This window comes from Pseudopodoces humilis, chromosome 28, assembly GCF_049639895.1.
Source record: "Pseudopodoces humilis isolate 2021_Gansu_Grassland_sample_001 chromosome 28, ASM4963989v1, whole genome shotgun sequence".
Taxonomy (NCBI): Eukaryota; Metazoa; Chordata; class Aves; order Passeriformes; family Paridae; genus Pseudopodoces; species Pseudopodoces humilis.
In genome coordinates, this window is record NC_142227.1 from 5,460,606 (window position 1) to 5,488,461 (window position 27,856).

Consider the following 27,856-nt stretch of genomic DNA (forward strand, 5'->3'; position numbering starts at 1 on the left):
AATCCTCTTTTATGTGGAGGATTACAAGGAAACGCTACCTGACCAGCAAGAGTTGGCCTGCTGCCCCTTCCTAGATCAGTCTGCTTTGCAACATGGGGTTGCACTAATATAGACAGAGAACATTAAGGAGCTTCATGAACTCTGTGGCATGGGGATTCCAGGGGAAGAATTTTTCAGTCTTGGTGAGCTTCAGGAGGTTTCTTTTGCCCTGTCAGCTGTACTCTGTTATATTATTACAGTGTTGTCAGCCACAGTCAGGAGCTCTATAAGATATATGCGGCAAAAATATCCAGAACATCTACTATACAGTAATTAGGGCAATAGTCCTATTCCCAGAGTCCCATAATTGTCTGGGTTGGGAGGGACCTTAAAGCCTACCTTGTTCCAGCCCCTGCCATAGGTGGGGGCACTCTCCACTAAACCAGGCTGCTCCAAGCCCCGTCCAACTTGGCCTTGGACACTTCCAGGGATCCAGAGGCAGCCACAGCTGCTGTGTCAGGGCCTCACCACCCTCACAGCCAAGAATTTCTTCCCAATATCCCATCCAGCCCTGCCCTCTGGCAGTGGAAGCCATTCCCTGTGTCCTGTCCCTCCAGGCCTTGTCCCCAGTCCCATTCCAGCTCTCCTGGAGCCCCTTTAGGCACTGGAAGAGGCTCTGAGGTCTCCTGAAGCCTTCTCCAGGGGAACACTGCTCCAGAGCAGAGGAGTTTCAGCCTCTGGACATCCTCCAACAGGTCCATGTTCTTCCTGATGCTGAGGACCTCACAGGTAGATGTAGTACTCCAGGTGAAGTATTTCAAGTGAGAAATTAATTCCAAATTACCTCCAGAAGTCCAAATGAAGAGTGTATTTATTCAGTGTCTTTGTACCTCTTTTGGATGGGGATAGAGAAAAGGAACAACTCTGGCCATTACAGAACTGTTCAATTATTGCATACTCTCAAAACAATTCCATCAAAGTTCAAGCAACTTTCACTAATAAGAAGTGAAATCACTCAATATTTCTGTGATATTTCCATAGGGGAAAAAAAAGAGAGGAAAAACCTCTAGCAGAAGAAAGCCACCTAACCATCAGTTTTGTATCTCTATAAAAATGAATAGTGTAGAATTTAATTTTATGAAAAAAATCCATTCTTAAATGTCTCTCATAAGGTTATGTTTATTATTTTTTTCTATTCCTATGTTCTCTTATATCTTGATTGGCTTACCACTCTAAAATCAATATTAAAAATTGAATTAAATCAACCAATATTTTTTTCTCTTTCGAGAATGTCTCTTCCCAGTGCAGAAAAAGAAAATGAAACAAGGAAATCTGCACTTAAAATGTCTTTTGGGGGTGGTGATGTAGAGTGTGTGATGTACATCTTGATGTGTCAGGATGGGGTTCTTATGATAAAAAGTTCTTCATTTCTAAACAGTTTTCATAAGCTGATTCTGTCCCCATTCCATTTCTTGCTGTACCACAGGGAAAGAAGCAGGAGACAACCATTTAACCTCACATTCATTTTTTCCATGCCCTCAGTAAAAGGATCTTCCTGGGAAACAGAATTAAGTGAATGGTCTTTGAAATCCTTTCATGTAAAGTTCTCCTCACTGTGTTTTTTGCATCTGGAAATTTTCTTGACCATGGAAATAATTCCATATCTCATGCATTTTCCAGCATTCCAGCATGAAATGTAGCAAACCAGCTAAACATTGTTAAAGATATTTAAATCCTTCTGGTGTACCACAATGTTTTCCTGATTGTTCTATTAAATTTTGAGTATTATATTGCTTTAGTGCAGTGTTAATTTTGTGTGTGCACTGTGACTTTGTGTGCAGCAAACATAAGAGACAAAGGTAGTCCCAACTGCCCCTGTTGAGTTTGATTGCCAGAGATCACAGCCATGGTGACTTGTCTTCTCACTTAACTTTGATATATTTACTCCCAGCCACTTCAACAAGAGTGCAGAAACTGCTGCTCCTAATTTCTTACTTATTTGACCACTGATAATTTTGTTGGTTTCTTCTTTTATTGCAGTCCTCCTCCCCTTATTACTTTTGGTCTTTTGATTATGCAGTTTTGCATCTCCATTCACACAAAGATCCTCTTTATCTAATGAACTATTAAAAGGATGTCAATGCCTCACTCAGCTCTTTCACAGGTTTGTACAGTCCATCTGAAAGGACAGGACCTACCTGTGGTGTTCATGTGGCTCACAGCCAAACATGTTCAGATTCAGAGATTGCAGCATTTTTCTGGTTATTAGCTTGGTGCTAATAAGACCAAGGTTCTCAGTTTGATTCTCATATGGGCCATTCACTCAAGAGTTGGACTCGATGATCCTTCTGGGTCCCTTCAAACTCAGACCAGACAATTGTTCATTATTGATGCTTAGCAGGAAACGTAAAACAGATTTCAGTTGTTGTTGCTCAGTCTGGAGAGATCCATAGCACAGCAGATATTAGGAATGAAAGGATACACTCTAAACAAAATCTACTTCAAAATCTCGATGACAATTTTATAATTTTAGAATCCTATGTTCTTTCATTACTTTGCCATCAAACACATGAACTGCTCAAGTTTATTGTTAATGTTAAAGCTACTTAAGAACAGGAGTGGCAATTGGATGAGAGATGACTGTGTCAAGGAGCAGGCCAAAATTCCAACTAAAACAAGTTCTCAGTTTTTCATGTCTTTTTTGTCTTTTCAATATGGCAGAAGAGTCACCTGTGGGCTTAAATAAGAACTTCAGCACAAGGAACTCTGTCCAGTTTTGGCTTCTGCTGTGGGTGTGTGTGATGTTGGATAATCCCTGCCCATTCCTGTGCAGCAGTGAGGCTGTTCTAACACAGAGGTTGTCAGGAGGATAAATACAGTAGGAACTGGAAGGGCTATGGATGTCTGACTGAGGAAATTAGTAGGGTTTTTTGGGAATCCTGCACCCTTTACGGTTTCTGTGTGCATGGGCCAGTGCTGGTTAACAGAGCATCCCTGTGGCTTTAGTGTGGGGGCTGCCAAGTTCTGGTGATGGGGGAAATTCAGTGCTGCAGGTATGAACCACCCCACTTCAGGCAGCTGTTTTCCTTTATGTCCTGCTGCTGGAGGGGATGGGAGCTGTACAGCGAGCTGCAAGAATGTCTCGTGACTGGGGAGAGGCAGGAGCTGGGGCTTCACTGGTCCGGTTCCCAAAGCAGGCAGCTGGGGAGCGGGGGAGGGGGGCTGGGAGTGGAAAGTGTTTAATTCCAACGTTCAGTGAAAGCAACAAACCAGCTCTTCAGGCTAAACTGTTCCTGTCTCTCAGCCTGTGCCTTTAAACTCCGCCGCGAACTCCCCCAGTGCCTCCCACCGCCCCCGCCGGCGCCCCGCGGGCCCGGGCGGCTGAGCTGCCGAGGAAGGCACCTGGCGGCAACGGGAAAAGCAAAGCGGGTGAGTCCTTGCTCCTTCCTAGAAGCACTTTTTACTTCCTTCAAGGTGCTGTCCTTTCTTGGCTCGGACGGGAAGAGAAAAATCTGCACCTTTCCCGACAGCTGCACCCCACCTTTTGGATGCTCCTCGCCCCGCGGTCCCAGCACCTAGCGCGATCCCTTCTGCCTGGCTGGGGCTCGGGCAGCCCTCCTCCTTCTCCTCCTCTCCCTGCTCTTTTTTCGCCTTCTCCTCCTTCTTCACCACCTCCTTCTGTTCTTCCTCCTTGCTTCTCTATCAGAGTCAGACAGGTTTGCTGCCTGCACCCGCAGGTTTTCAGACAAGCTGGAGTTTGAAACTGCTTCTCCACGCTGGATTTTCCCCCGTGCTTGGGAGAATCCCTCGTGCTTTGCTGGCTCTGAGGAAACGGCCTGTTTCTGAATTTACTGAGTGTGGGGAAAACAGCTCAGCTCACCTTTTATTGAAAGTAATGGAAAAAACTTCTGTGCTTGCTTTTAGTTGCTGATGGCTAAGTAGTTTTCCATATGTAATGCTGGATTGCTTTTCAGTGCTTTTTGGTTCCATGTAATTCTAACATGATTTAGGGGAGACTGGGAGCACTTTGCACAAGCAGGTGTGTGGTGCTGGAGGGGGTTTGTTCGTTCTGGACCAAGGGAACCCACTGGCTACAGAAACGGGGCTCCCCATCAAATGTCTGTGGAAGTTTGATCCTTCTGCCAGTAGTGTCCTGCAGTTGTATTTCTGTAGCACATTTCATCTTTTGCCTGTTAACCAGTGTGTGTTCAACAACATGTGGGACCTAATGGATGAGCCTTGGTCAAAAGTGACCTCTAGACCCTCTTCTCTGAAAGTACTGGTTAAGAGAAATATCTTAATTTCTTAAACACTCTGGAAGCCAAATAGAGAGAATGGTCTATATTATTTGAAAGCTATAACAAATTAGGAAGTATTCTAGAAAGAAAGGGTATTTCATGGAAAACAAAAAGCGCAACTTTGACAGTAATGCAGACCTAAATGCTGAAAAAACAATATTATCAATGTAGGAAATACAAGAGTGAAACAGACGTGGCAGTGAGCAGCTTTGACCTAGGCATCGGACAAACTCTTCTAAACAACCTCTGGGTTGGGCTTAAAATAGTATCATCATTTGAGCTTAAATAAATATTTCTGTAGCTGGATAGTTCTTTGTCCCCATGGTTGAAGGGAAGGGCTTGAGAGTCACGCTGCTTCACAGGCACTAGTGTTGCATCCCTGAGGTTGCCCTGCAAAGAGCCCGTGTTTAAGGGAGGTCCCTGTAAGCGAGGTGCCAAACGAGGCAACCCCGCCCAGGGCAGGGCTCGAGCAGTCCGTGTGTGCCAGTCCTGCGACTTCTGCTCGAGGATGCCCTCCTCAGGCAGGACGGCTGCCCAAAGCTGTACAGAGGCACACAAGCTTCAGCGCTGGAGTTTAGCATGCGGCACTATCCCCATATCGACACATGGACAGTTTCACTCTGCGGCCTCTCTTTGACTCAGGTGCTGTGAGTTCACTACTTCACTGATATCTTTCATCACTGGCTGCTTTCTCTGTGTCAAGTCTTCCTTTGAGGGAGCATGCATTGCAGGAAATTGTTTTCAGGGTAGCTTGGGGGTTTTTTAATGTCTATCTGACAATCTGTAACAACTGAAGCTAGGTAAATATGTAATTTAATGTATGTAAGCTGGTAAGAAAGAACAAAATGTGATTATTTGTGAAATGAAGACCTCTACTTTGGCCCCTGTTCCTCCAAGAACCTCTGGTCCCAGTTTGTCCATCAGCTTCACTGAGACCAAGATTTCTCCTACATCCCCTGCACTGGGCCAAGCAGTGTTCAAGGGAGGCGAGTGAATGTCAGTGAAAGAAATGCCATGAGTTGAGCATGTGAGTTTTTCTTGGCCATTCATGAGCTGAAAAGTATCAAATTATATAGTGCTCCTATTTTGGAAAGTAACCAGACAAATTTGGACTTACTGGATACTCCCTATGTGTATTCAGTATTTACTATCTGTACTGAGTTTTCAAGCCAGCACAGTTGGGGGGGCAAGGCTGCCTTTATTTTATTGTGTAATCCGTGGCTACAAGTTTAAGAAGTAATTGCAGGTCCAAATCTGCCCGGTACTTTGTTACCAGTGAGAGAGCTCAGGGCTGAGTGTCTCCAAGGTGGAAGTGATGTTAGAGCCTTTGTTACCCGTGATAATATGAGCACTGGGGAGCTCAGCTTGTCTGTCATGCCCCAGCTGAGACTGCTGAGCTGGCAGGCAGGGAGAAGATCTTCTTACTTGTAAATTGAGAGACATTTGTAGACCAAGGGGGACAATAAACAAGGCCAGCACAGTGTCATTTGGCTTGCTGGGAGCAGGACTACAGCTGAACCAGATGCAGCTCCTTGATGAGTGCTGCAGGTGAGCAGGGACTTGGAATCCTCACTGATCTGAGTGGCAGGGGCTTTCAGTTTTGCTCACTTGCAGGCTGTGCATGGTCTGGAAGCTTGCAGTGTCAGGGCTTTTCACTCAATAACAAGAGGTGTCCTCAGCTCAATCTGCATTCTCTTGAGTGACAAGAGTTTCTTTCTGCTTGAAAGTAGACTTTAGCCTTTTAAAACACAGCACAACCACTTCTAAATGCTAACCTACAGAAAGATGGGGAACATGCTCTATTCATCCCTTACAGAAGCTGGAGATGGGTTAGAGCAAAAGGATTAGAGAAATACAGTGTTGGCTGGTCAGGGAACCAGTGTCATGGTAGAAGAAGCTCATGTCACCCAAAACAAAGGCCATGTAGTCAAACCTGTGTCTGCTGGTCATGGGAAGGTTTGCCTTTGATGATGAGAGCTCTGTCCTCTATCTGCTTGGCCAGCTGCTGCTGTCTCTGCATAGGCTTTTTTTTCATGACATAAGATCATCTCATCAGAAGTTTTAAGGGGAAATATATGGGCTCACCAGGAAGCAACAGTGTTGGAATAAATTCCAACACTCCCTTCTCTGGAGCCCCACTCAGAGAGAGTGACCCATAAGGAGGAACTGGCACACAGCTCTTTGCCTCTCCAGACTGACGTCCTCACACTGCACCACCACCCAATAGATACCACTGGTTATAAATCCACTCCCTCACAAAAGTTTTCTACCCTTCTCAGTAGCTGCTGTCACAAGTTCTGAGCTTCATTTCAACTAAATTCCCAACTGTATGGAAAAAATCACTAGTCTTGAGCCCATTTTAACAGAGATATTTGAGGCTGGCTGTTGCCACCACCTTGCTCTGCCAACAGATGTGTTTGCACACCTCTAATCTCCTGTGGTCATGCTTCTCATTTCACTTACAGCAAATGAGCATCTTCTCTCTCCTGCTCAGGCTCATGGTTTGGTGACATAGGTGTGTCACCAAAGGTCTGTTGTTTTGGCGGCTGTGATTTTGGATGGTGAATCTACCAAATGAGGCATATTGGAGTCTGCTTTCTGATTTTGGGCTACCTCCTTCTGGAGAAATATTCTGCTTCTGCTGAATTCCCCCTTTGAAGTGCCACAAGTCTTATCTTGGTGATAAAACCAATAGTCCTTCACTTGCCTTTGGCCACATGCTCATTACTTGCTGTGGCTGCAGGCAGATCTGCTGCTGAGCTCGTGGTATGCCTTGAGCAAGTGGCATGTTTGTCATACCTGTGCCATCATTTTGCAAAGGCTCAGTCTGGATTTACAGGTCACAATGAGACAGTTTTACAACCCCTGTGTCTGAAGGCTCAATAGACACCCTATTGCTGTGCTAAGAGCCACACTACCTTATTATGGGATGAAGCAATTAACAGTTGGTTATTCAAATGGTTCCAGCATATTGGGTGCCCTTTATCACCCCAGTGTGGGAGAAACCATGCATGCTAGAGTACAGAAATGCAGCACAAAGACCCGAGAGCAGCCCAGACTCTCCATTGGGGGATTGCATGGGGGTGGGGGGAGTGGTTTTCTTGCATTGTCCCTTGGGGGACATCAGGGTTTCCTTGCATTTGTTGTCTGTAAATGAAGTTGACTTTTGAAAACACAGATACTACTGTTTCTTTCCTGTCTTTCTTTCCTCTGGCTAATAGTTCAGAGCAGGGCATCTCAGCTTGTGTCCTCATGGTCGAGGGCTGCTGGTAGGGGCCGCCAGGCTGGGAATGGGAGAAACTGGAGAAGAGCAGGGGGAAGCCTGGGGCAGTGCAGAGCAAGACAGGAGTGTAAACACTCCTGTTCTGAAGGGAGACTGGAGAAGGCTAGGAAGGCAGGATGCCTCAGGAAGTGAAAACATGAAAGGGAAAACAAGGTGAAGGAAGTACCAAACAGTGGAATAAAGAAGGCCAGGGTATGTGGAGGTGAATGAAGAAAACCAGCCCTTTTGCTGGGCAGCTACCAGCACAGTACTGGGAGATCTGTGCTTCAGACTCAGGAGCTGTGGCATTTTACAAGAAGAGAGTTTCTACCTGAAAACAGGAACCAGCACAATCTGTGCTGGAGACTGGGCCAGTCCTGCAGGTGTGTATGGCATGGGGTCCCCTGAGCTGGAGAGACACCTGCCACAGTGAGGCTGGGTCTGTGGCCAGTGCATGGACAAACAACCAGGGTGCTCCTCTCATGGCCCTGCCTTGTCCCTCTGCTGCTCCTGCAGGTGATATTCCCCCAACATGCTGCAAATGCATGTTCTCACACACGAGATCACACACACACGAGATCACACACACACGAGATCACACACACACACACATAAATGTGAGATCACACACACACACACACACACACACACACACTCACAAATGTGGGGTCACACACACACACATGAGATCACACACACTCACACATAGTCACACACACATATGAGATCATACACCCACATGTGCTATTTGTCCTCCTTGATGAGAAGAGTGGGTGTGAATGACAGTTTGGCTAATTGGGTAAAGGAATATTTTTACCATATCACTTTATATTTTACAATTTCCCTGCTTGAACCAGCTGAGAAATAAAATCCATCTTCCAAGGAAATCCTATGGAATTACTCAAGGCTGCCCTAGAGCAAAATTCAGACTTCTGTGGAGAAAACAAGCAGCAGAAGATCAGAGGTAGTGGCCACTTCCCAGCACCATGGCAGATCCTCAGGGACAGCCAGAGATGGTGACAGTCTACAGGACAGCTCTTCCTGTGCTGCACATCAGACATGCCTTCTCTGCTAAAATGTAACAGTGAAACGATGCCCCACTGGTATGGACACTCTCTTAGGTCACAGTTCCCCACACCCTGCTCTCAGGGGCACCATGTTTTATAACCACTCACAAATATAAGCTGACAAAAAAACATAGATGTGCTTTTACTTCTCAATAGTCCTATTGGAAACTCATGACTGTTAATACTCTCCTAATTTCTGCCCCACTAACAACATTTACTTTTCACTCATCTGATTTTATGACACTATTTTTTACTGTGTATAGCTTCTTGCCACAGATCTCTGCTATGCATTTATAGATGATCCTTATTCTCTTTCAGGAAAAAAAAAATTGCAATCTCTATTTTACTCTTGCAAAATGGGTTTTCCATTTACATGTCCTTTTAATTCTTTTTTAACTCACACCACTGACACCAAAAGAAAATAAACTTTCCTTATGCTAAAAGGGAGAGCAAAGACAAGTTTTGATTGTTTTGGGAAGTATAAAGTTTCACTCTCTCTAAATAGTCTATTTTTTCCAGTTAAAATGCCTCTGCAATCACTAATACAAACTTCTTTCTAGGGTTCCAAGTACCTTTTATTTTAGTATGACTTTTACATGCAACTAAGATTGTATTGTCAAAAAAATAAGCCAGAGCCAATTTTATCTGCAATGTTTGTTTTTTTTTCTCAGATGCATTTGTCCTACCTTTGAGGTCCATTGAAATCCACTGTTGCACTGGTCAGCACACCTGAACTAGATTTCTGAGTGCCCACATTCAGCACACTGCAAGAGGGACAGTGACTCCAAAACCTACCGAAAGAGGGAAGGAGAGATTCCTCATCTGTATGTATTCAGGCCACAAGGACTTGTGTTCCCTACTTGTCTCCCTTTAGCCAGAGCTGAATTGTCAGAGATATTGTTAGCAGAACCCAGGGGCCACAGTGCCGATCTGTGCCAGGCTCAGTTACAGCTGAAAAAGAATATTTGGATGTCTGCTAAAAAAAGGAGGCATTTTGGACAGACTCTCCCTTCCTCTCCCCTTTCTCAGTCTGTTGCCTCACAAAGAAGTGACCTTCTACAATCTCTTATCTAGAAGCTTTGGTTTAAAGAGCTGCTGACGCCTCTTGGAAAACACTGAAAAGCTCTTCTGAAACAGGGAGCTGCTTCTCCCTGTGTCCCTATCCTCCCCTCTTCCTTTCATTGCTGAATGCATTTACATTAGAAAAGGCTGTTCCTCTGCAGCTTCTCTGAAGTCACAGTCTGATTTACAGCAGTAGGGAATTGCTGCTGTGGCAGCCCAACCTCTCACAGCACCGTGTGAGTGGATAGGAAGTGACCAGGTGAGATGTGCCTCGGCAGAACAGACTTTTGACTGAGGAAGGAAGAGCTGTGTGGGTTTTATACTCTTGATGCTGTTGATATCAAGACAGAGTAAGTTTGAGAGGTGATTGTGCCTAACCAAGGCTTTTCTGGTGTCTCCTGTAAATCTGAGTTTCCCCAACAGTTCTCAAAAAACTCATTCTGAAGCTGAGGAGCTCTGGACCCTTGGCCAAGAAGGTTGGACTTCTGTGGATTTCCACTCTAACCACACAAATTGCCTGAGACAACTTCAGCCTGCCAGTTTGAACAGAAGGATTGTGTGTCTTCTTCCTGCCTATGTGGGGAAATATTAATACAGTAATTTAATACATTTTAGGACCACAGGAAATCAGTGTCCCTCCTTGTCTCATCAGGCTTGTTGCAGGCACTAACCTGTCTGAACGAAGTAATAACTATGGATATTACAGGCTGGTTTCATTCCTTGTAATACCCAATTGTTGATGATGTGCAAATATAGTCTGTCTTGTTCTACCAAGACTGCAGAGAAAAAACAAAAACCAAACAAACAAAAAACAAATACATATTCTTTATATTTTTGGCATTTTTTAATTCACACTTGGAGCACCATATCCCACCTGGGCATCTTCAGTGCATGGAATGCATTGACATACTGAAACCAGCCTAGTAAAGGCCAGGAAAAGGTAGAGGCAGGAAAGTCGACAGGAAGGGGCTTTGCTTCTGATGCAGGACCAGTTGAGGTAAAATACAGGAAGCATCAGTGCCAATGTTGGCCACAGGGAAGGAGAATCTAGGGTAGCAGAAAAGCTGTAATCAAAGGACATATTAATTGCTCTTCATTACTAGGCATTGAGAGCTCTCATCTAAATGCTGTAGTGGGCTTTGCCACCCACTGTGATTTTATAATTCCTCCAGAATTCCTGCAAAAAATGTGGAATAGCATTGGGCTATATGAAACCTCACCCTGGAATCTGCCTCAGAAACTACAGGATGCCTCATAAAGTACTCTTTATTACTTAAAGAGTTTTAATGCATATAACACACACCTTGGGGATATAAGTAGCCTAATGCCAAGACTTCCATAGCCAGGTCAGAATGGTCCAGCAGGAGCAGATAATGATTTCTGAAGTATTCAGTGCCAATTAGCTCCGGCCCATTCATGAGCCAGAGTTCCAGGCAGGTCTCATTCCACAGCTATCTATTCAGACTGAAGTTTCATGTTTAAGGATGCGACTGTAGTACAGTTGTGTTTGCAGACCTATAAGATTACTCTGACATAAATGTTGAACTTTACAGCTCAACTGTTCTACCTATTACTGTAGCTCCATGACTCCTGAGCAGCACCAAGGCATCCTCTAGTGACACTGCCTGGGTTTAGGATCTTTATGAGGGGTGATGTCTAAGGCAGAAGGAGCAAGCCAAAATGCAAAGCCCCTAGCTACTCAGCCTGTGCTAAGAGCTGAGGAACCTGTTCACCCTGGCACTGTGGGCAGTAGGACCCTGGCACCCTGCTGCTAAGCAGGCCTGGGTTATTGCCTGCTGAAGAGCAGGTACACGGTGCTGCCAGGCAGGTTCTGTGCTGCTGGGACACTGGCTCAGCATTCATCCAGAGCCTGAGGAGAACATGGAGATGGAGGCATGAGGCTGGTTCATGCTCACACTGGCATGGCCATTGTGAGCACAAGCACAATGGGCATCACCAGTCACTGGTGGCCTCCAAGGCCCACAAGACAGAGAAGGGGAACCAGGCAGGGAGGAGCCACTATGGTTGATGAGTCCAGGTCCTACAACTTGAATCTCCTGACTGCAGCCTGAGGTACATTCAGGGGACACAGTGTGTATCTACCCTTTCGTTTCTTGGGGCAATGCACTCTTTGGGGCTCCTGAGGTAACCTTAGCTGGCAGGGCAAATTTCATCCCAGTCTTATCATTTTCCTCCTCTTCTTTTTAATCACAGAGCCCATCTGTAGAGCTGCTCAGAAAGCATGGAGCAGATAAACACAGGGCAAGGCACCCAGAGAAGGAGACTGGGGGCCTGCTGCTGGAAGGTAACCGCTGCTGCTGCTGTGGTGGGCAGTGCAACAGCCCTCTGCCTGGGGATCCTGCTCGGTGAGTGTACAGCCAGGGACATTCTTTCAGTTTATCAACTCCAAAAAACAAGTGGTCTGCACTGCTTATAGCAAAAATCCTCAAACTCCTCCCACTGAAGACAAAATGCAGACATCTTTCTGCACAATTCACAAAAACTACAAGGGCTGTAGTCAGCTCATGTTCTCAATATGTCACTTTGGAGCACTTTACCTTCAATGTCTCATGATACATATGCTCTATTCCTTTCCTGCTTGACCAATCTGATGTCTTTCTATGGCAAGATGACCTGTCCAGTGGATGAGGGAAAGGGTCTGAATCTGTTTCAACTTCAGTAAAGCCTTTGACACCATTTCCCATAAACATTTTCTTGAAGAAACTGTCTGCTTATGGCTTGGATGGGTGTGCTCTTCAATGGGTAGCTGGATGACCAGGCCCAGAGAGTGGTGTTGAATGGAGTCACATCCAGCTGGAGACTAGTGACCAGTGGTGCTCCTCAGGGCCACTTTGGGGACAGCCTTGTTTAATATCTTTATTAATGGTCTAGATGAAGGGACCTCAGTCAGTTCACAGACAACCCAAGCTGGGTGGGATGTTTATCTGCTGAAGCAATAGTGTGGCCATCAGGACCAGGGCAGTGACTGTCCTCCTGTGCTGGACACTGCTGAGGCCCCTTGAATCCTGGGGTCAGTTTTAGGTGCCTCATGACAAGAAAGACATTGAGGGGCTGGAGCGTGTCCAGAGAAGGAAATGGAGCTGGGGAAGGGGCTGAAGCACCAGGAGCAACTGGGGGTGCTGGATGGGCTCAGCCTGGAGATAAGGAGGCTGACGGGGGACCTTCTGGAAAAACTCCCTGACGGAAGGGGGCAACCAGGTGGGTGGTCAGGCTTTGCTCCCAGGAAACATGGACTGTGAAGAGGAAAACGCCTCAAGTGGCCCAGGAGAGTTTAAGATTGGATATTGGGAAAGTTTCTTCTCTGAAAGGGCTGTCCAGCCCTGGCACAGGTTTCCCAGAGGAGTGATGGAATCCCCATCCCTGCAGCGATTTAAGAAACATGTAGATGTGCCATTAGGGGACATGGGTTAATCGTGGCCTTGGCAGTGCTGGTGGAATGATTTGACTCCATCTCAGAGGTCTTTTCCAACCTAAACAATTCCATGATTCTATTATTCTGACCTGTAATCTCTCTCTGTGACTTTGAAATTTCTTGTCACTGTACCTTGCTGCCTCTGCCATTTCCTATCATGACCACTTGCAGCCACTAAGCACTGCCAGTTTTACTGTCCCACTCCAGAGCATGACCACCATTTCCTTCCCTCTTCCACCTCCCTCCTGTTGCTTCTGCTGCCCCATGGCCAGATGCCACCTCAGGCCAGCACCCTGGAGAGGACCCAGCATGACATGACTGACAGATCCCATCTGTACAGTCAGTTTCTGGATCAGCTTCAGTACCCAGAAGAACTTTCCCAAGGCTGTTCCTGCACAGATAGAGCCAATCTTAGGTTGTTGGCTGTACCCATCTGTTCATGAATTTCTGTCTCAGGCTTGGCAAAAATCCACTATTTTCAAGTTCAAACAAGTTCAGTGGAAAATGCTATTACTACACATGTGCAGGGTTATCCCAGTCCAGTTACGGGGCACTCCCAAGGCAGCTGAGATGGTCAGGGACAGTCAAGCTGCTAAAAACGGGGTTTGAAGGGCATGATGATATCCATGTTGCAAAGCTGTGAGGAAAGATGCTTCTGACAGACACCTTCCCTTTCTGGCAGCCTGCCATTCCACAGGAGAGGCCAGCTTTGAGCACACAGTGGAGCTGAAAGGAATCACATTCAACAGCAGCTTACAGATGGAGAACTCAGACTACTATAGGGTGCTGACACCTGCTCTTGAAAGACTGGTGAGTTGATCTGAGCCTTCTGGAAAAACGTTTGTGAAACACTGTAGTGGCAGCACCAGCAGAATCTGTATGCCAAGGGCAGGAGGAAAACTAGGACTTCTTAAACATCAACAAAGTACACTGTGGGGCTGAACCACACTTCAAGAGGCCCTGTCAGGGCCCTGAGAGACATTCATGGAGTGGGAAATTGTTCAGGCCTACTTGCAAACAAAATAAGGCATAAAAAAAGGATGCACTACCTCACGCCCTTAAAAGCCAGAGTAGGAAAAAGGTTACATATGAGCTGGACACGGGTGTTTCTGCTTACAGAGAAAAGAGACCATGCATCAACAGCTCCATTCCAGCAAAATCCCAGGCATCATCTATTCCCACCTCCTTGGGGTCCAGCAAGTGTGTGACCATCACTCTTTGCTTTGCAGTTTCTATCCAGTCTCCAGGACTCCCAGCTGAACTGGAGTTGCACTGGTTGCACTATCCTGGGCTACAGGTGAGTGTAGGCAGCTAACTGCAGATCCTGCAGCTCATGTTTCAGGGCATTCTAACAAGCCTCACCAGGAAGGTGAACTCACACCTGTGCTCTTGTTCAAAGCTAGTACAAAGAGAAACTGTTTTTTGGCCAAGGCTGGATTTTCATCTGGGATTGCAACAGTGTTCTGGATTCTTTCACCTGGAAATGCAGACAGAAAGGCAGAGGAAAACAATTTTGTTCAACTACAGCTTTGGGCCAAAGGGAAAAAAAAAATTCAAATGACCACTTCAACACAGAGAATCTCCAGAGAAACCTTCAATTGTTAAGAATAAAAATATTAAGAATAAAATTTGTTTCCTTTGAGTTCCCTGTAGACAGCTAGCACAGGAACCTGTCCCTTGTACTGATCATAAAGCCAAGGTGCCCCTTAATTCTCTGTCTCCCAGTAGGAATGGAAATTCCGGTGTGATCGTCCATTTCCGCCTGCTCTTCACTCCCCAGGATTCCCAACCCCTGAGCTCTATCTTGGAGGAGGAAGCTCTGAGGCATGGGCTGGCAGCTGCCCTGCACAAGCAAGCTTTCTCCCTGGCTGCCTATGGGACCATCTCCTCAGCTTCTCTCACAGGTATGGCCCTCCCACCTCTGCCGGGCAGGCAGAGCAAGGTGCCCTGTGCTGGGGCTGCTGGCAAACAAGGTCACACAGTTAAGCCACTATTAGTCTCAGACAAACTGCTGAGCTTTAGCTCTGCACATCCACTCAAGGCTTCATGCCCAGCAGCAGTGTTAGAAATGGGGGTATTGCCAGGCACCCAGCAAACCAATAAAATTATCTGCCTGGCTCCCATATGCTCCAGCTTCACCAGACAGCAGCGGAAACCAACCTACATCTTGGCTGCTGCTTAACAGATATTTGTGGGGGCCCCAAATACCCCTCCAATACTAATATTGTCCTGCTGCTCTGTGCTGTAAGAGTAGTTTGAGCAGCCCACAGCAATGACAGAACTTAAAGCATAAATTGCAACTGCTTTGGCTTTTCTTGCAGCACCTGGAATCACTCTGAGGGACCGGGAATGAAGCTCCAGGAGGTTAATGGCTGGGGTTGTCTGTACCCACCTGTGCACAGCAGCCCTTAGGCAGATATCAGAACTGTAGCAATTACTACAGCTCAGGTTGCTATTTCTCATACTTAAATTACTCTCTGAAACCACCTGACAAGAAATTCTCCTTTCGTTCTGTGGAGTTGCATGTGACATAGGATTCCAGGTCCAGCCAATTTTAAAAAAACCCATGAGCCTGGGAAACAAGAAGGTGTGGGCTCCTCTGCAGCTCCCACAGCACCCTCTGCCACAATCAGCAGGATCCCTGGATCTTTGGGAGACTTGTGCTGCCCAAGTGGAAGGTACTGAGAGTCCTCTTGGCTTTAGACAAACAGTCTTGCATAGCTTCAGCCCCAGTCTACTCCTGAGAGGCAGCTCACTGCCACAGCTTTTGGGAATTTCTCTCTGCGCATGGAGTCACCCCAGAGCCTGCTGGGCAATAGGGAGCTGCTCCTCCCCTGCCCTGTGGCAGAGCAAGGGTCCTCAGCAGGGGCCTGGGCTGTGCCTCACCCTCGATACAGGTGGGCAAAGAGATGGCCAGGAAAGAGAGGAAGATGCAGAAAAGCCTGTGGCAGCCCCAGCCCAGGAACACAGCTCCAGGACCTGAGGCTGGGCTCCCCTGCCCCTGCTGATCCTGATTCCTTCCTCTTTGTCCCAGGTCCCAACAAGGTTTCTTCCCACAGACCTGGACTGAAATCAGGTAAGAGCCAGGCAGCAGGAAGAACCCCCTGCACTGTGCAGCCTCCTCTTCATCTTCACCAGCAGCCTGAATACAGATACAAAAGGTGCTTGGGCCCCATTTTGTTCATAGCCTGGTGGCCCAGGGGCCTGCAAGCTCAAAACAAGCTGCAGCTCTGCTTGCAGCACTATCCTGCCCAGACCTGGGGGTAGCCAAGGAGCAGAGGTACAAGGATACAGTGGTTGTTGTCCCTGGGGAAGCCAGAGGAGAGTTGCTGTGTGGACTGCAGAAGACATGAGTGACTCAAGCCTTACTGTCCCCAGGGAGCTGCCCTTGAGGCACAGGCAGTCGCTCCAACATCCAGTATGTGAAAAGAAAGCCCTGAACATGACAGCCAAACAGGCTGTGCTGATGCCTCTGATGGAAAGGGTTGTGCTGAATCTCCCACAGCAGGTCTCCTAGACATAGAGACCAGCCACAACCCACTGTTGGCAGACCTTGACAGGTGGGACACCATTGGCTCTCAAGCACTGAAGAGAGCCAAGGATATGACATGACTTCTCAAGCCAATAATTAATGGCTCCATCAGGATGAGGGAAATTTTGCCCTGGTCCCATCAGCTTTGATGGGTTGTGGCAAGGTCCACCTTCCTGGTGGGCTGGCACAATGGACAAGAGCCACATGGCCCTGAGCTGCTGGAAGGAGGCACTATGCTGCTCTATGGTTTCTTGCTCCAGAAGAGTTTTCGGGAGGATGTTGTGATGGCCCAGTGCTTTTCAGTGTTCTTCCCAAGCCTGCAGGTTAAAGGCTGCCCTGTGACATCCCAAGTACCACCCTGCTGCTTGAGCATATGCCAGCAGCACACACAAAACCGAAGCAGCTTTTCCCACTTGCCCCCAAGAGCCTGTTGCTGGGGTACAATGGCAGGATCCTGATGCACTGGCTTTCTCCTCCCTTTCAGACTGTGGGAGTCGCCCTGCCATGCAGACTGCCAGCAGGATAGTTGGAGGCTCAGAGGCGTCCAGAGGGGAGTTCCCGTGGCAAGTCAGCCTACGAGAGAACAATGAGCACTTCTGCGGGGCTGCGATCCTCACAGAGAAGTGGCTGGTGTCTGCTGCTCACTGCTTTACTGAGTAAGTTTTAGTCACACCACCATCCACCCTCCATCCCTGTTCCAAAAACAGCCATATCTGCTCAAGCTCACACTGCACCACTCTGCCCCACCATGGGGAGAATGAGGAGTTTCCATCACTCCTGGAGTGGATGGCAGGATGGGCAGGAGGCAGCTTGGGTTTGCAGGACAATGTTGTGGCTGCAGGTTCACATGGCCCCCACTGTCTCTCCTCTAGGTTTCAGGACCCAGCCATGTGGGCAGCTTACACTGGGACCACATCCCTCAGAGGCTCTGACAGCAGTGCAGTGAAAATGGACATTTCACGGATCATCCCACACCCCTCTTACAATGCTGACACAGCTGACTATGATGTGGCTGTGCTGGAGCTGAAGAGACCTGTGACTTTCACTAAGTACATCCAGCCCGTGTGCCTGCCAGATGCTGGCCATCACTTCCCTACCAGCAAGAAGTGCCTTATTTCTGGCTGGGGCTACCTCAAGGAGGATTTCTGTAAGTAAAGCATGTTAGGCAGCAGAGGAGACATGGTGGGCTGTAAGCCAAACAGAAAGCATCAGAGGAGGGAACTCTGAACTTGCTCTGGCCAGCTGGGGTGGGCTGGGGTGAGCTGCTGATCCTGTGCAGGGCTCCCTGAACTGAACTCTCAATTGTGTCTTTCTTGTTCAGTGGTGAAACCTGACTTCCTGCAGAAAGCAACAGTGGAGCTTCTAGACCAAAACCTATGTTCCAGTCTCTACAGCCATGTCCTCACAGACAGAATGATGTGTGCTGGCTACCTGGAGGGGAAAGTTGACTCCTGCCAGGTAAGTTTTGCCCAGAGAAGACAGCACACCTGCCCACATAAGGCTTTTCCTTCCCAGTATGCACCAAGTGACACTTCAAGAAGCAGAACTGACACCATGGTCATTGTTTCTCCTGGAGGTTTGTGGCCCTGCATTATACCCAAGCAGAAATCAGTGACTGCAGAAGACACAAATGAGGATATGTGCCCTACTGTTTAGAGCAGGGCACTGTTTTTTAAGGGGCTCTTTCAGCTAATTAACTATTAATTAGATCAAATCTAATTGACTTTTCTCTTCTTCCTGAGCTGTCATCAGGACTGGCCCTACCAATATTCCACACAGGTCTTCAGATCAAAATCCAGCTGGGCAAAGGGCAGCAGTGGAAACTAAAACATACACAACCGTTTTTGGTGAACAACAGAGTAGTTTTTTCAGGTAGCCTTTATCCATCCTGGAACTGCAGCTGGTCAGCTGCAGCCAGGCCTGCCTTTCATAGTATGGAGAGAGGAGAGCAACGATGTGGGAGGAGGACTGTAATTTCCAGGTTGGTCTCTGTGGCTTGGCAAGACTGTTCAAACCAACAGAAACCAGCTAAACAAGACTGCACTTTTCTGGTAGTAGCTCTTCATATTTCTGCATCAAATATAGTAGAAACACCAGAGAAGGGGCCAAGAATTGAAGATTCAAGGTTGGATGATGAATGTAATCCATCTGGTTATTCATTACTGATCTAGAGCAATCTCATCCCCAGAAGGCATTACCAGCTTCACAGACACCACATGTCCATCAGTGATAGTCACAGGGCCCCACAATAACCAAGAATTGACCAAGGAACCATAGACCAAATCAAGAAAACCTCATGCAAGCATTAACGTGGTCTCCCTGGGTTGTGTATCAGGCAGTGAATACCCATCATCTGGCTGTGTACAGGCTGCTAGGATCAACCTTTATGAGGTTTAACAAATCAAAGCAGTAGAAATGCTTAGAAATGCTAAATCCTAGATTTTATGGATGGTGTCCTTTATTCTTCTGGCATATAAAGGGCACAAGGCTTCTGTGTAATAGCAGGACAGTGTGCCCACATGGAGGAACACCTAAGGGCCAGCACAGAGATGCTCTACTCATCACTAGTTGAAGCAAATACGAAGTGAGTTAGGATACTTAGGGACAGAGACCCCAGCTGGTAGAGGGATGCTAGGTCTAGCCAGGGCAAGCTCAGTGCATCCCCAGGGAGAGCTCACCATCTGGCTTTTCTTGCAGGGTGACTCTGGTGGGCCCCTGGTTTGCCAAGAACCATCTGGCAGATTCTTCCTGGCGGGAATTGTGAGTTGGGGTATTGGATGTGCTGAAGCCAGGCGCCCTGGGGTTTACACACGTGTTACCAAACTCAGAGACTGGATCTTGGATGCTATTTCTGCCTTCCCTACCTCCATAGCCTATACTGTTCCTCCAGTACACTTCAGGACTAACAGTAACATGGTCAGTGCTGAAGAGGTCAACACCACCACTGGAGCAACTCCCACCACCTCACCAGCCCCAGCTGCCAGCAGGCCAGTGACTGCAGCAAGACCACAAGGTATGAGCACCCACAGCAGGTGCACCCTGGTGGACAGAATGGCAGGTACAGGTCCAAATGTCAGTTTTGTTCCTCTGCTGACCTAAGCTGACCTTTTGTAGGGTGAGCCACACAACTTAGCCTAAGTGCTAAGGCACAAGTGACACTATATGGCTGCCCTGGCTCAGTCCAGAGCAGCCTGGCAAAGTCACTCAGTCATGCAGTTCCATGTGTGCCATTGCTTTTGTGACTGTGTAATCTTGCTGTGTAACTGCTCTGCTCTGGCAGGCCTAGAACAGGCCACTAAGGCACAGCAGCATCTGACAGTATTTATTAATACTGACAGCAGTATTTAACCTGTTGATCACTTACATTTTGCTTGCCACCTAACTGCTCCCAGCAGTTCAAAACTGATGGCTGCCCCTTCACAGTAGCCATGCATCTCTCCCTGAAGGAAATGAATGCAGGTGTCTGCAGGATGACCTGTCCACTCCAAGGAGCTCTCTCAGCAGTTTTGCAAGAAGACACAGATGAAGGGTATTTTTCTAAATCTGGAATAAACATTTTAGCTGGAATGGCAAGGCTAAGAGGCACAGAGCCACTGATTACTCTGCCTTCAAGAAAGGCCCAGGATTCATTATTTGCTAAGAGCAAGATGCATAACAGCAGTTTTTGTGAAAGTCCAGCTGTACATGGCTACTATCAGGCACTGCCACTGTCAGCTGGCAGGGCTTGGGTAGATGTCTCACACCTCAGCCCTAGCCTGCCCTTGCTAAGATTTACTGGTTAGAGAGAGCAAAGTCTCTCCTTGCTTGTCTACTGCTAGGAATACTCACAAGTCATGCTTTGACTTTTGTTCAGAGTGTGGAGGACAGCCTGGGTTCTCTACACCCAGCAAGATTGTGGGAGGAACAGATGCTTCCAGAGGAGAGATCCCTTGGCAAGTCAGCCTGAAAGAAGATTCAAGACATTTCTGTGGAGCCACCATCATTGGGGACCGCTGGCTGCTGTCAGCAGCTCACTGCTTCAATGAGTAAGAGCCCATCCCTGCCCCTGCTCCAGCTCACCTGCCCAGCAGCACAGAGCTGGGTAGCCAAGTCCACAGTGTGGCACTGGAGTCAAGAAATGGAAATCAAGAACACATGTTGGACATTAATTTTTGCTATAACTAGAAATTCATAGAAAAAAGGAGTTTGTGGGGAGGTTGGAATGAGGTAAAGAAAGGTTAAAGCAGCCCGAGCAGGGAGCAAGGACAACACATCTAAAAGGAGTGGAAGAAGGTGTCACAAGAGAGTTTCTTTATAAACTTAACCTTAAACTCTGAAGGATTTTAAGACAACCTCATGCATTAAACATCTGGGCAATAAAGGAGCAAGTGAAACGGAAGGTAGACAAATGTGAAATGAGGTACACAGCAAAACCAGCAGTGTCTGTCTGTGAATGAGGATGAGTCTCCATCAGCTGTTGCAATTCAAAACAAGAGGTCAGAAACATGTGGATATTGTCCTGAGAGCAGTGGTCTTGTGGCAGGGGCAGTTAATGAGCACAGGAATGCAGCAAGAGACAAAGGAGAAAAGAGGGATGTTGCTGGTAATGCACAGCACACCGACTGCTGCAACATCACAGGGAGGGCAAGAGTAACACTGTGTGAAAGTGCAAACAAGGCTCAGGGATGAGCTGGGTGTGGAGCAGCATCATAACAAGCACAACAAAATAGACCAGACTAGTCCTGGGGGAAAAAATCTAATGGAGAGGCAGTGTTTGTTGGGACTGTACAATAATGAAAGGTATAAAGTGTTTAGGGAATGCCTTTTGCCTGTCTTTTTAAGATACCAAATAATCACCAATGGAAAACAATCAAAAGGAAGCAGTTTTTCAAAATAAATTTCATTAAACTGAATATTAAAAATTCACCTGGGGTTAAAAAAGAAAATGAATAAAGCACAACTTTAGAAAAATCCAAATAAAACCAAAAAATCCAGCACGACCTACTGGATACAGGTCAACACCACCACTGGACCTGGTCTGGCACCTGTGTGCCAGAACACTCCTGAAATGACAAATTTCTGGAGGTGAAGAGAGAATTATTATTACATGTTTATTTGCTCTTCAGGTAATATCCAACAGGTGCCACTGCTGGAAACATTCTTTGGGCCTGAATTAGCAGGGCTGCTTTGCTGCATGCTGATCATGTAAAGCTGTATGCAATTTCGATGTCAGAATTCATGCCAGGCATAAGTGTGTGAGTATGCATTCTCAGGTTTATGTATTTGCAGGACAATGCCAGAAGAGATCGAAGCCTATGTGGGAACAACATCCCTAAATGGAACAGATGAGAATGCAGTGAAAGTCAGTGTAAAAAGAGTGGTCCCACATCCCCTCTTCAACCCCATGATTCTGGACTTCGATGTGGCTGTACTTGAACTGGCAAGACCTCTTGTCTTCAACAAATACATACAGCCAGTGTGCCTCCCACTTGCTGTGCAGAAGTTTCCTGTTGGCAAGAAATGCCTCATTTCTGGATGGGGTGACCTGCAGGAAGGGAACGGTAAGCAGCAATGCTTTACCTGCTGATTTGCCTTAGAGCAGTGATACCCTGAGCAGCAAAACCCATGCCACTGTGACCCACAGTCCTGGGAATGTATAGGACAGGGGTCAGTAACAGGGACAGTCATGAACTGACAGAAACACAATAATAAGCAAGAATAAAGGCACACAGAGCACTGCCTTAAGCAACAGTTACCTAGGAGTCACCAGCAAAGAAGAAAATTGAGAGAGCACCTTGGTGGGAACCAGGAGAAACCTGCTGGACTGCCCTTAGTAGCTCTACCATGCTAAGCAAGTGTCAGGTGCTTGCCTCAGAGCCGGCTGCAGCTCTGGCAGGATGGTATGTCAGCCACAGCAGCCACTCTCAGTCACAGAAATGTTCCAAGCAATGAACATAAGCAAAGATCCCACTATAAGGAGAAGGCCTGAGTGACATGTGTGCTACTGAAGAAGTCCAGCTCACAAGAAGCCTACATTCTCAGGAGCATGGGACACAAACTATGTGCAGAATCCTTAGCACAGACACAAAACTGCACCCTGGGGTGAGCAACAAGCTTCAACGCTGCAGAGAAAACAGGTTATGTAGGACTCAATTCCCATGTGGGATTAGAGCCTGTTTTCCTAAAATATGTGTTCAGTGAGTCTAAAAGCCACTAGTTCCCTCCTTCTGCTGCACTCACTAATTCCATACTTTTCATGCAGACACCAAGCCCAAGATCCTGCAGAAAGCCTCTGTGGGCATCATAGAACAGAACACCTGCAACTTCCTCTACAACTTCTCCCTCACTGACCGAATGATCTGTGCTGGCTTCATGGAGGGGATGGTAGACTCATGTCAGGTAAAAGTGTGGGATTTCTCTACTCTGTAGATTGTTCTAGAAAGCTGGGCTAACTCTGCCTTCAGCAGATGCCTGTGAAATATTTAGTGAGCTGCTGTAATCCAGCTGTGTAATTCACATATACTTGAGCACAAAAACCCTAACCCACTACTTTGGAAATTTAGAAAAGTAAATAAAGCTCCACCAAGTTGAGAATTACTTAAACCAACATTCTACCACTCTGTCTGGCCAGACAAATCCTGGATGAAGCAGGTCTCCTCCTGTGGCAGTGAGTCAGTGGCAGTTGGTGGCAGCTGTGGAATGGTACTGACAGAAGCCAGGTTGAGCCACTGACCCTAGCTTCAACTTCTGCAAGCTCATGCCCTGCAGACACATTCTATGACAGCAGACAGACCCACAAGACTGAAGAAAGAAGAGTTGGGGGTAGTTAAATCCTGGTGTGTCTGAGGGGCAGACCTGATTGGACTGAGCAGCCATTGCCTTGCTTCTTCCACAGGGAGATTCAGGTGGGCCCTTGGCCTGTGAGGTGACCCCGGGAGTGTTTTACCTTGCCGGCATCGTGAGCTGGGGATTTGGCTGTGCCCAGGCTATGAGACCTGGTGTGTACTCCAGAATTACCAAATTCACAGACTGGATCCTGGACACCATCTCCCAGTTGCCCAGTGATGGCACAAGCACACCTTCCAGTTCAGCCATCCCTAGAACTTCTGCCATGGCCATTTTTATCCAGCCCAGCACAATGGCTGCAAGTCCAACCAGCAGAACCACCCTGGAGACAAAGATGAACAGAACCATGAATGAAACTTCCACAGCTCTGAGAACAACTGAGACTGAGAAGCCTACCCAAACCCCAGGTAAAACTGATAACTCATGCATTGACATATTGGCAGGAGGCCTCCAGCACAGAGGGTACTGAGCAGGCCATGGGTTATTGCCTTCCAGTGGTGCCTTGTACCAGCCTCACTTTCAAGTGTTCCAGCAAGGTCTGTATTGGAAAAGAAAATCCTGAATGTGATGGTGTTGTGGACTGCAGCAATGGTTTCGATGAGCGCAACTGTGGTGAGTTCTCCTCTGTAGCCTGTGGCTGCTGCCAGCTGTGCTCTACATGACCTGGACTCCACAGTGGTACCCACCTGTCTTGGTTTTGGAAGACAGGTGTCTGCTAGAGAAGGCAGGAGCCTGCCTTGGAATGAAAATGTAGACCCCCTCCCTCTGAATTATTATAATTTTGAAATCAAGGAGCTCTCAGACAGAGATCTGGGGATAGGAATAACAGTTCTTTACTAGAGTGTATAACGAGGCACACAAACAACAATAACTACAGCAAGAAAACAGAACCAGGGACCCCGTGACAGCTTTCTCGGCTGAGAGGGGAAGGGATGGAGGAGAGGCTTTGTTTTCACAAACCCCCTCGGGCAGTCCCGGTGCTCCTGCAGGACTCTGAGGAACACTCAGCTGGAACAGCAGGGATGAGCAGAGATCCTGGGCCGGTGGATGAGGTGGATCAGCAGCTCCATGGTGGTGGCTGGCACTGCCACACGTCCCAGCAGGACAGGGGGTGTGAGGCCATCAACGAAGAGGGAAGGAGAAGAAGCAGCAGCAGCTCTGCCTGGGTGATGGCGAATTCCCTTCTCTCCACAGCAACAGCTCCCAGCAAAATGTCCTTCTCTGAAGCTGAAGAAGCCGCCAAATTGTCCCCACCCTCCCCTTTTCCTGCCCCCCTTGGCCCAGCCGAACACTTTGTGTTTCTCAAGCACCCACCAAGTACCTGCAGTCAGGTTTTCCCCGCAACTAATGGGTAAAAATTCCACAGGTGGGCCAGAACTAAAAGAAGGACACCTAACCCCCAGCACCACCATATTCACACTAGTTGTCTTGGGCCCAGACACTGGGGGTCTAGGCCAGCCCACTGTGGCACAGATTGTACTTGCGCTGCCAGAGCCTAAAACATGATAAAGCTAGATGAGCGAGATCCAAATTTACTGCCAGAAAGTGGGGCCTCTTCTACTCTGCTACAGACATTAGAACCCATTTCCCAACATACAGGCCTTTTGGCTAGTCAGTCTGGGAGCTCAAGGTGGCAAGACAGCTCTGCACAACATGGCAGCCCAGAAAGTGTCTTGTCATCCCTGGGACTGCACTTTGGGCTCCACATTCCTTGCCATTTGATAGCTCAGACAGCCCATCCACTTGTGCTCCTCAAATACCACATCCTTGGAAGGTGTGATCTGTATTAACAAGTCTGCAAAATATACCCTTCTGTCAAGCCTTGCCTCAGCTGGGTGAAGTGAATTCACCAGATCCTACTGTCCTGTGTACATGAAGGTTTTCCCACAGCACAGGTTATGGAAGGCAGGCAGTCATTCCTTTCATTTATGGTTACTTAAACCCACAGTGCTTCTTCCTCTGTTCCAGACTGTGGCCTAACAACTGCTCTGGCCTTCAGCAAGATTGTGGGTGGTAGCAGCGCAGCCCAAGGAGAATGGCCCTGGCAAGTCAGTCTGTGGCTTCGGCGGAAGGAGCACAAGTGTGGGGCTGTTCTCATTGCTGACCGGTGGCTGCTCTCTGCAGCTCACTGCTTTGACATGTAAGTCTAAGATGAGCTAGTTAAGGCAGCTGGCTCTTGCCTCAGTCCCATCAGCCAACTTACCCTTCCCCTCCCTCGCTGTCCAGCACCCTGGCTGGGATGATATGCCCCACAGGAAGCACACACTCCTTATCAGAGAAATGCCCCTGCAGGTAAGTGGGAAGAGGAATGGGTGGAACACAGCCTGAGTACACCCACTGTTCTGGAGACAGGGGTCCTGACCTCCCAAGGTGTGGCCAGCCCCACAAGTGGAGGGATGGCCCTCCTTGTGAGACTATGCTCCTAACAGCCAGGTTTGCTGTCTTTCTGCAGTTACAGTGACCCCAAAATGTGGGTGGCCTTTCTAGGAACACCCTTCCTGAGTGGCATCAATGGCAAAATGGAGAAAATATTCCGTATCTACAAACACCCTTTTTACAACGTCTACAGCCTAGACTATGATGTGGCACTACTGGAACTGAGCACACCTGTCAAGTTCAGCAGCACCATCAGACCAATATGTCTCCCAGACAATTCTCACATCTTCCATGAAGGGGCCAGATGCTTCATCACAGGCTGGGGCTCCACAAAGGAAGGAGGTACTGGCTGAGAGGGCCCTACCACATCCATGATGGCCAAGTTCACTGCTACTTACACTTCAACACATCTACAGCTCCCATACCACCACCTCAAGCACTCCCATCCCAGCCATACGCTGCAGAGAATACCAAGCTGGGCAAGGCCTGGTGTCACCATCATCTCCTCCCCAGCTACCATGTGCACTACTCCTCCTCTTTATCACATCTTTGCCCTCTTGGAGCCTTCCCAACCTTTCTACATGCCAGCCACTGTGCTTTCCACCCCTATAGCAGCTGCTCCAGCTGTGCTCCTGCAGTACAAGAACCACCCCAATACCATTTGTATCTTGTCAGCCAAGCTGCCTGACAAACTACACACCCAAGTGACCTTCCTGTGTTTGCTCTGCTGAACCAGGCGTGACTCACTTTCCCAGAGCAGGTCCCTCCCTCTGGCAAGCAAGTAAAGCTGCAGAGACCCCATTTCTTCACATGCTGCTGTTTCTCATGTGCTCTTTACCCAGCTAACAGCAATACTTATCTCCTCAGGTCTCATGTCAAAGCATCTGCAAAAAGCGGCAGTGAACATGATTGGAGACCAGGCTTGCAAAAAGTTTTACCCTGTCCAGATCAGCAGCAGGATGCTGTGTGCTGGTTTCCCACAGGGCACCGTCGACAGCTGTTCAGTGAGTGCAATAGCAGCAAAACACTGTGGCTAGAACAGAGCAAGCTCCTGCCAAGTCCCTAGACTATATTCTCTCAGGAGGGCCCTGCCCTGCTTCCCCTAGCTCAGCTGTCTGTCCATCCATTAACTGGCTGCTGCTTTTATCCATGTTCATCCTGCATACACCTCATGCTGCTTGCCCCACCAACCTGTGACAGGTCAGGGAAATACACAGAGAGGTAGTGCTAAGCAAGAGACCACATGGAGCCTGTTCCATGTTGCTACTGTACCTTCAAACACACTCTTCTATGTTCTAGAACCCCAGCCCCAGATTGTTCATGCAGGTACATCACTGAGCAGTCATCCAGCTTGGAATGGGGCTCCTGGGGGAGTGGGGAACAGGACAGCAAATGCCCATGCCCAGAGAGATGGACATTTCACAGCAGGGGGAGCTGCACTTCCTGTGGCTTGATACTGGATCCTTTTCCTCTCTCTGCAGGGTGATGCAGGTGGGCCCCTGGCATGTAAAGAACCTTCAGGGAAGTGGTTTCTAGCAGGAATCACAAGCTGGGGCTATGGCTGTGCCAGGCCATATTTTCCTGGCGTCTACACCAAAGTCACAGCTGTCCAGGGCTGGATTGTACAGAACCTGAAGCTCTGAAACTACATTTCACCACTCAGGGAAGGCGATGAATGAGAGGAATAACTGCCAGAGGATGCACTAACCGCTCAGCTACTGTACATGTACTGTACTGTCCTGATGTTGCAAAGGGGTGAAGATGGCCTTGCAGGTATTAAGCAAATGGCAGTGTTGTGTGACCTGCTGGTTGTTACACCAAGGCATTTGATAACTACTTTGCATAGAAAGGTACAAAATTCTAGATATTTTCTATAAATAAATGAAGCCTGTCCCATCTGGCCAAACATACTGTGCATTAAAACATGACCTTTGTAGTTGGATGGGTGTCAGAAACATCTGCCAAAGATTCATGGAGTTTGGCTGACCTCTGCCTATGAACTGACATTCAAAGCCAAGCCAA

General features: G+C 47.8%; 1 protein-coding gene across 6 annotated transcripts; it reads left to right on the forward strand.

Annotated features, from left to right (window-relative positions):
* Positions 1-3,254: 3,254 nt before the first annotated feature.
* On the forward strand, positions 3,255-27,774 carry TMPRSS9 (transmembrane serine protease 9). 6 transcript variants are annotated; one of them, XM_088067753.1, is made up of 21 exons: positions 3,255-3,408; positions 9,278-9,430; positions 11,883-12,034; positions 13,784-13,911; positions 14,331-14,398; positions 14,827-15,005; positions 16,136-16,177; positions 17,118-17,289; positions 17,506-17,780; positions 17,955-18,091; positions 19,331-19,646; positions 20,487-20,658; positions 21,902-22,173; positions 22,875-23,011; positions 23,508-23,865; positions 23,954-24,070; positions 25,427-25,598; positions 25,685-25,750; positions 25,911-26,176; positions 26,702-26,838; positions 27,316-27,774. In XM_088067753.1, exons 3-21 carry the CDS (start codon positions 11,911-11,913, stop codon positions 27,475-27,477), a joined length of 3,300 nt encoding a protein of 1,099 aa, XP_087923879.1. In that variant the 5' UTR covers positions 3,255-3,408; positions 9,278-9,430; positions 11,883-11,910; the 3' UTR covers positions 27,478-27,774. The 6 variants fall into 6 exon arrangements, with proteins under 6 accessions (XP_087923879.1, XP_087923881.1, XP_087923882.1 ...); XM_088067755.1 differs by having other exon boundaries at positions 14,830-15,005; XM_088067756.1 differs by lacking the exon at positions 25,685-25,750.
* Positions 27,775-27,856: the final 82 nt, after the last annotated feature.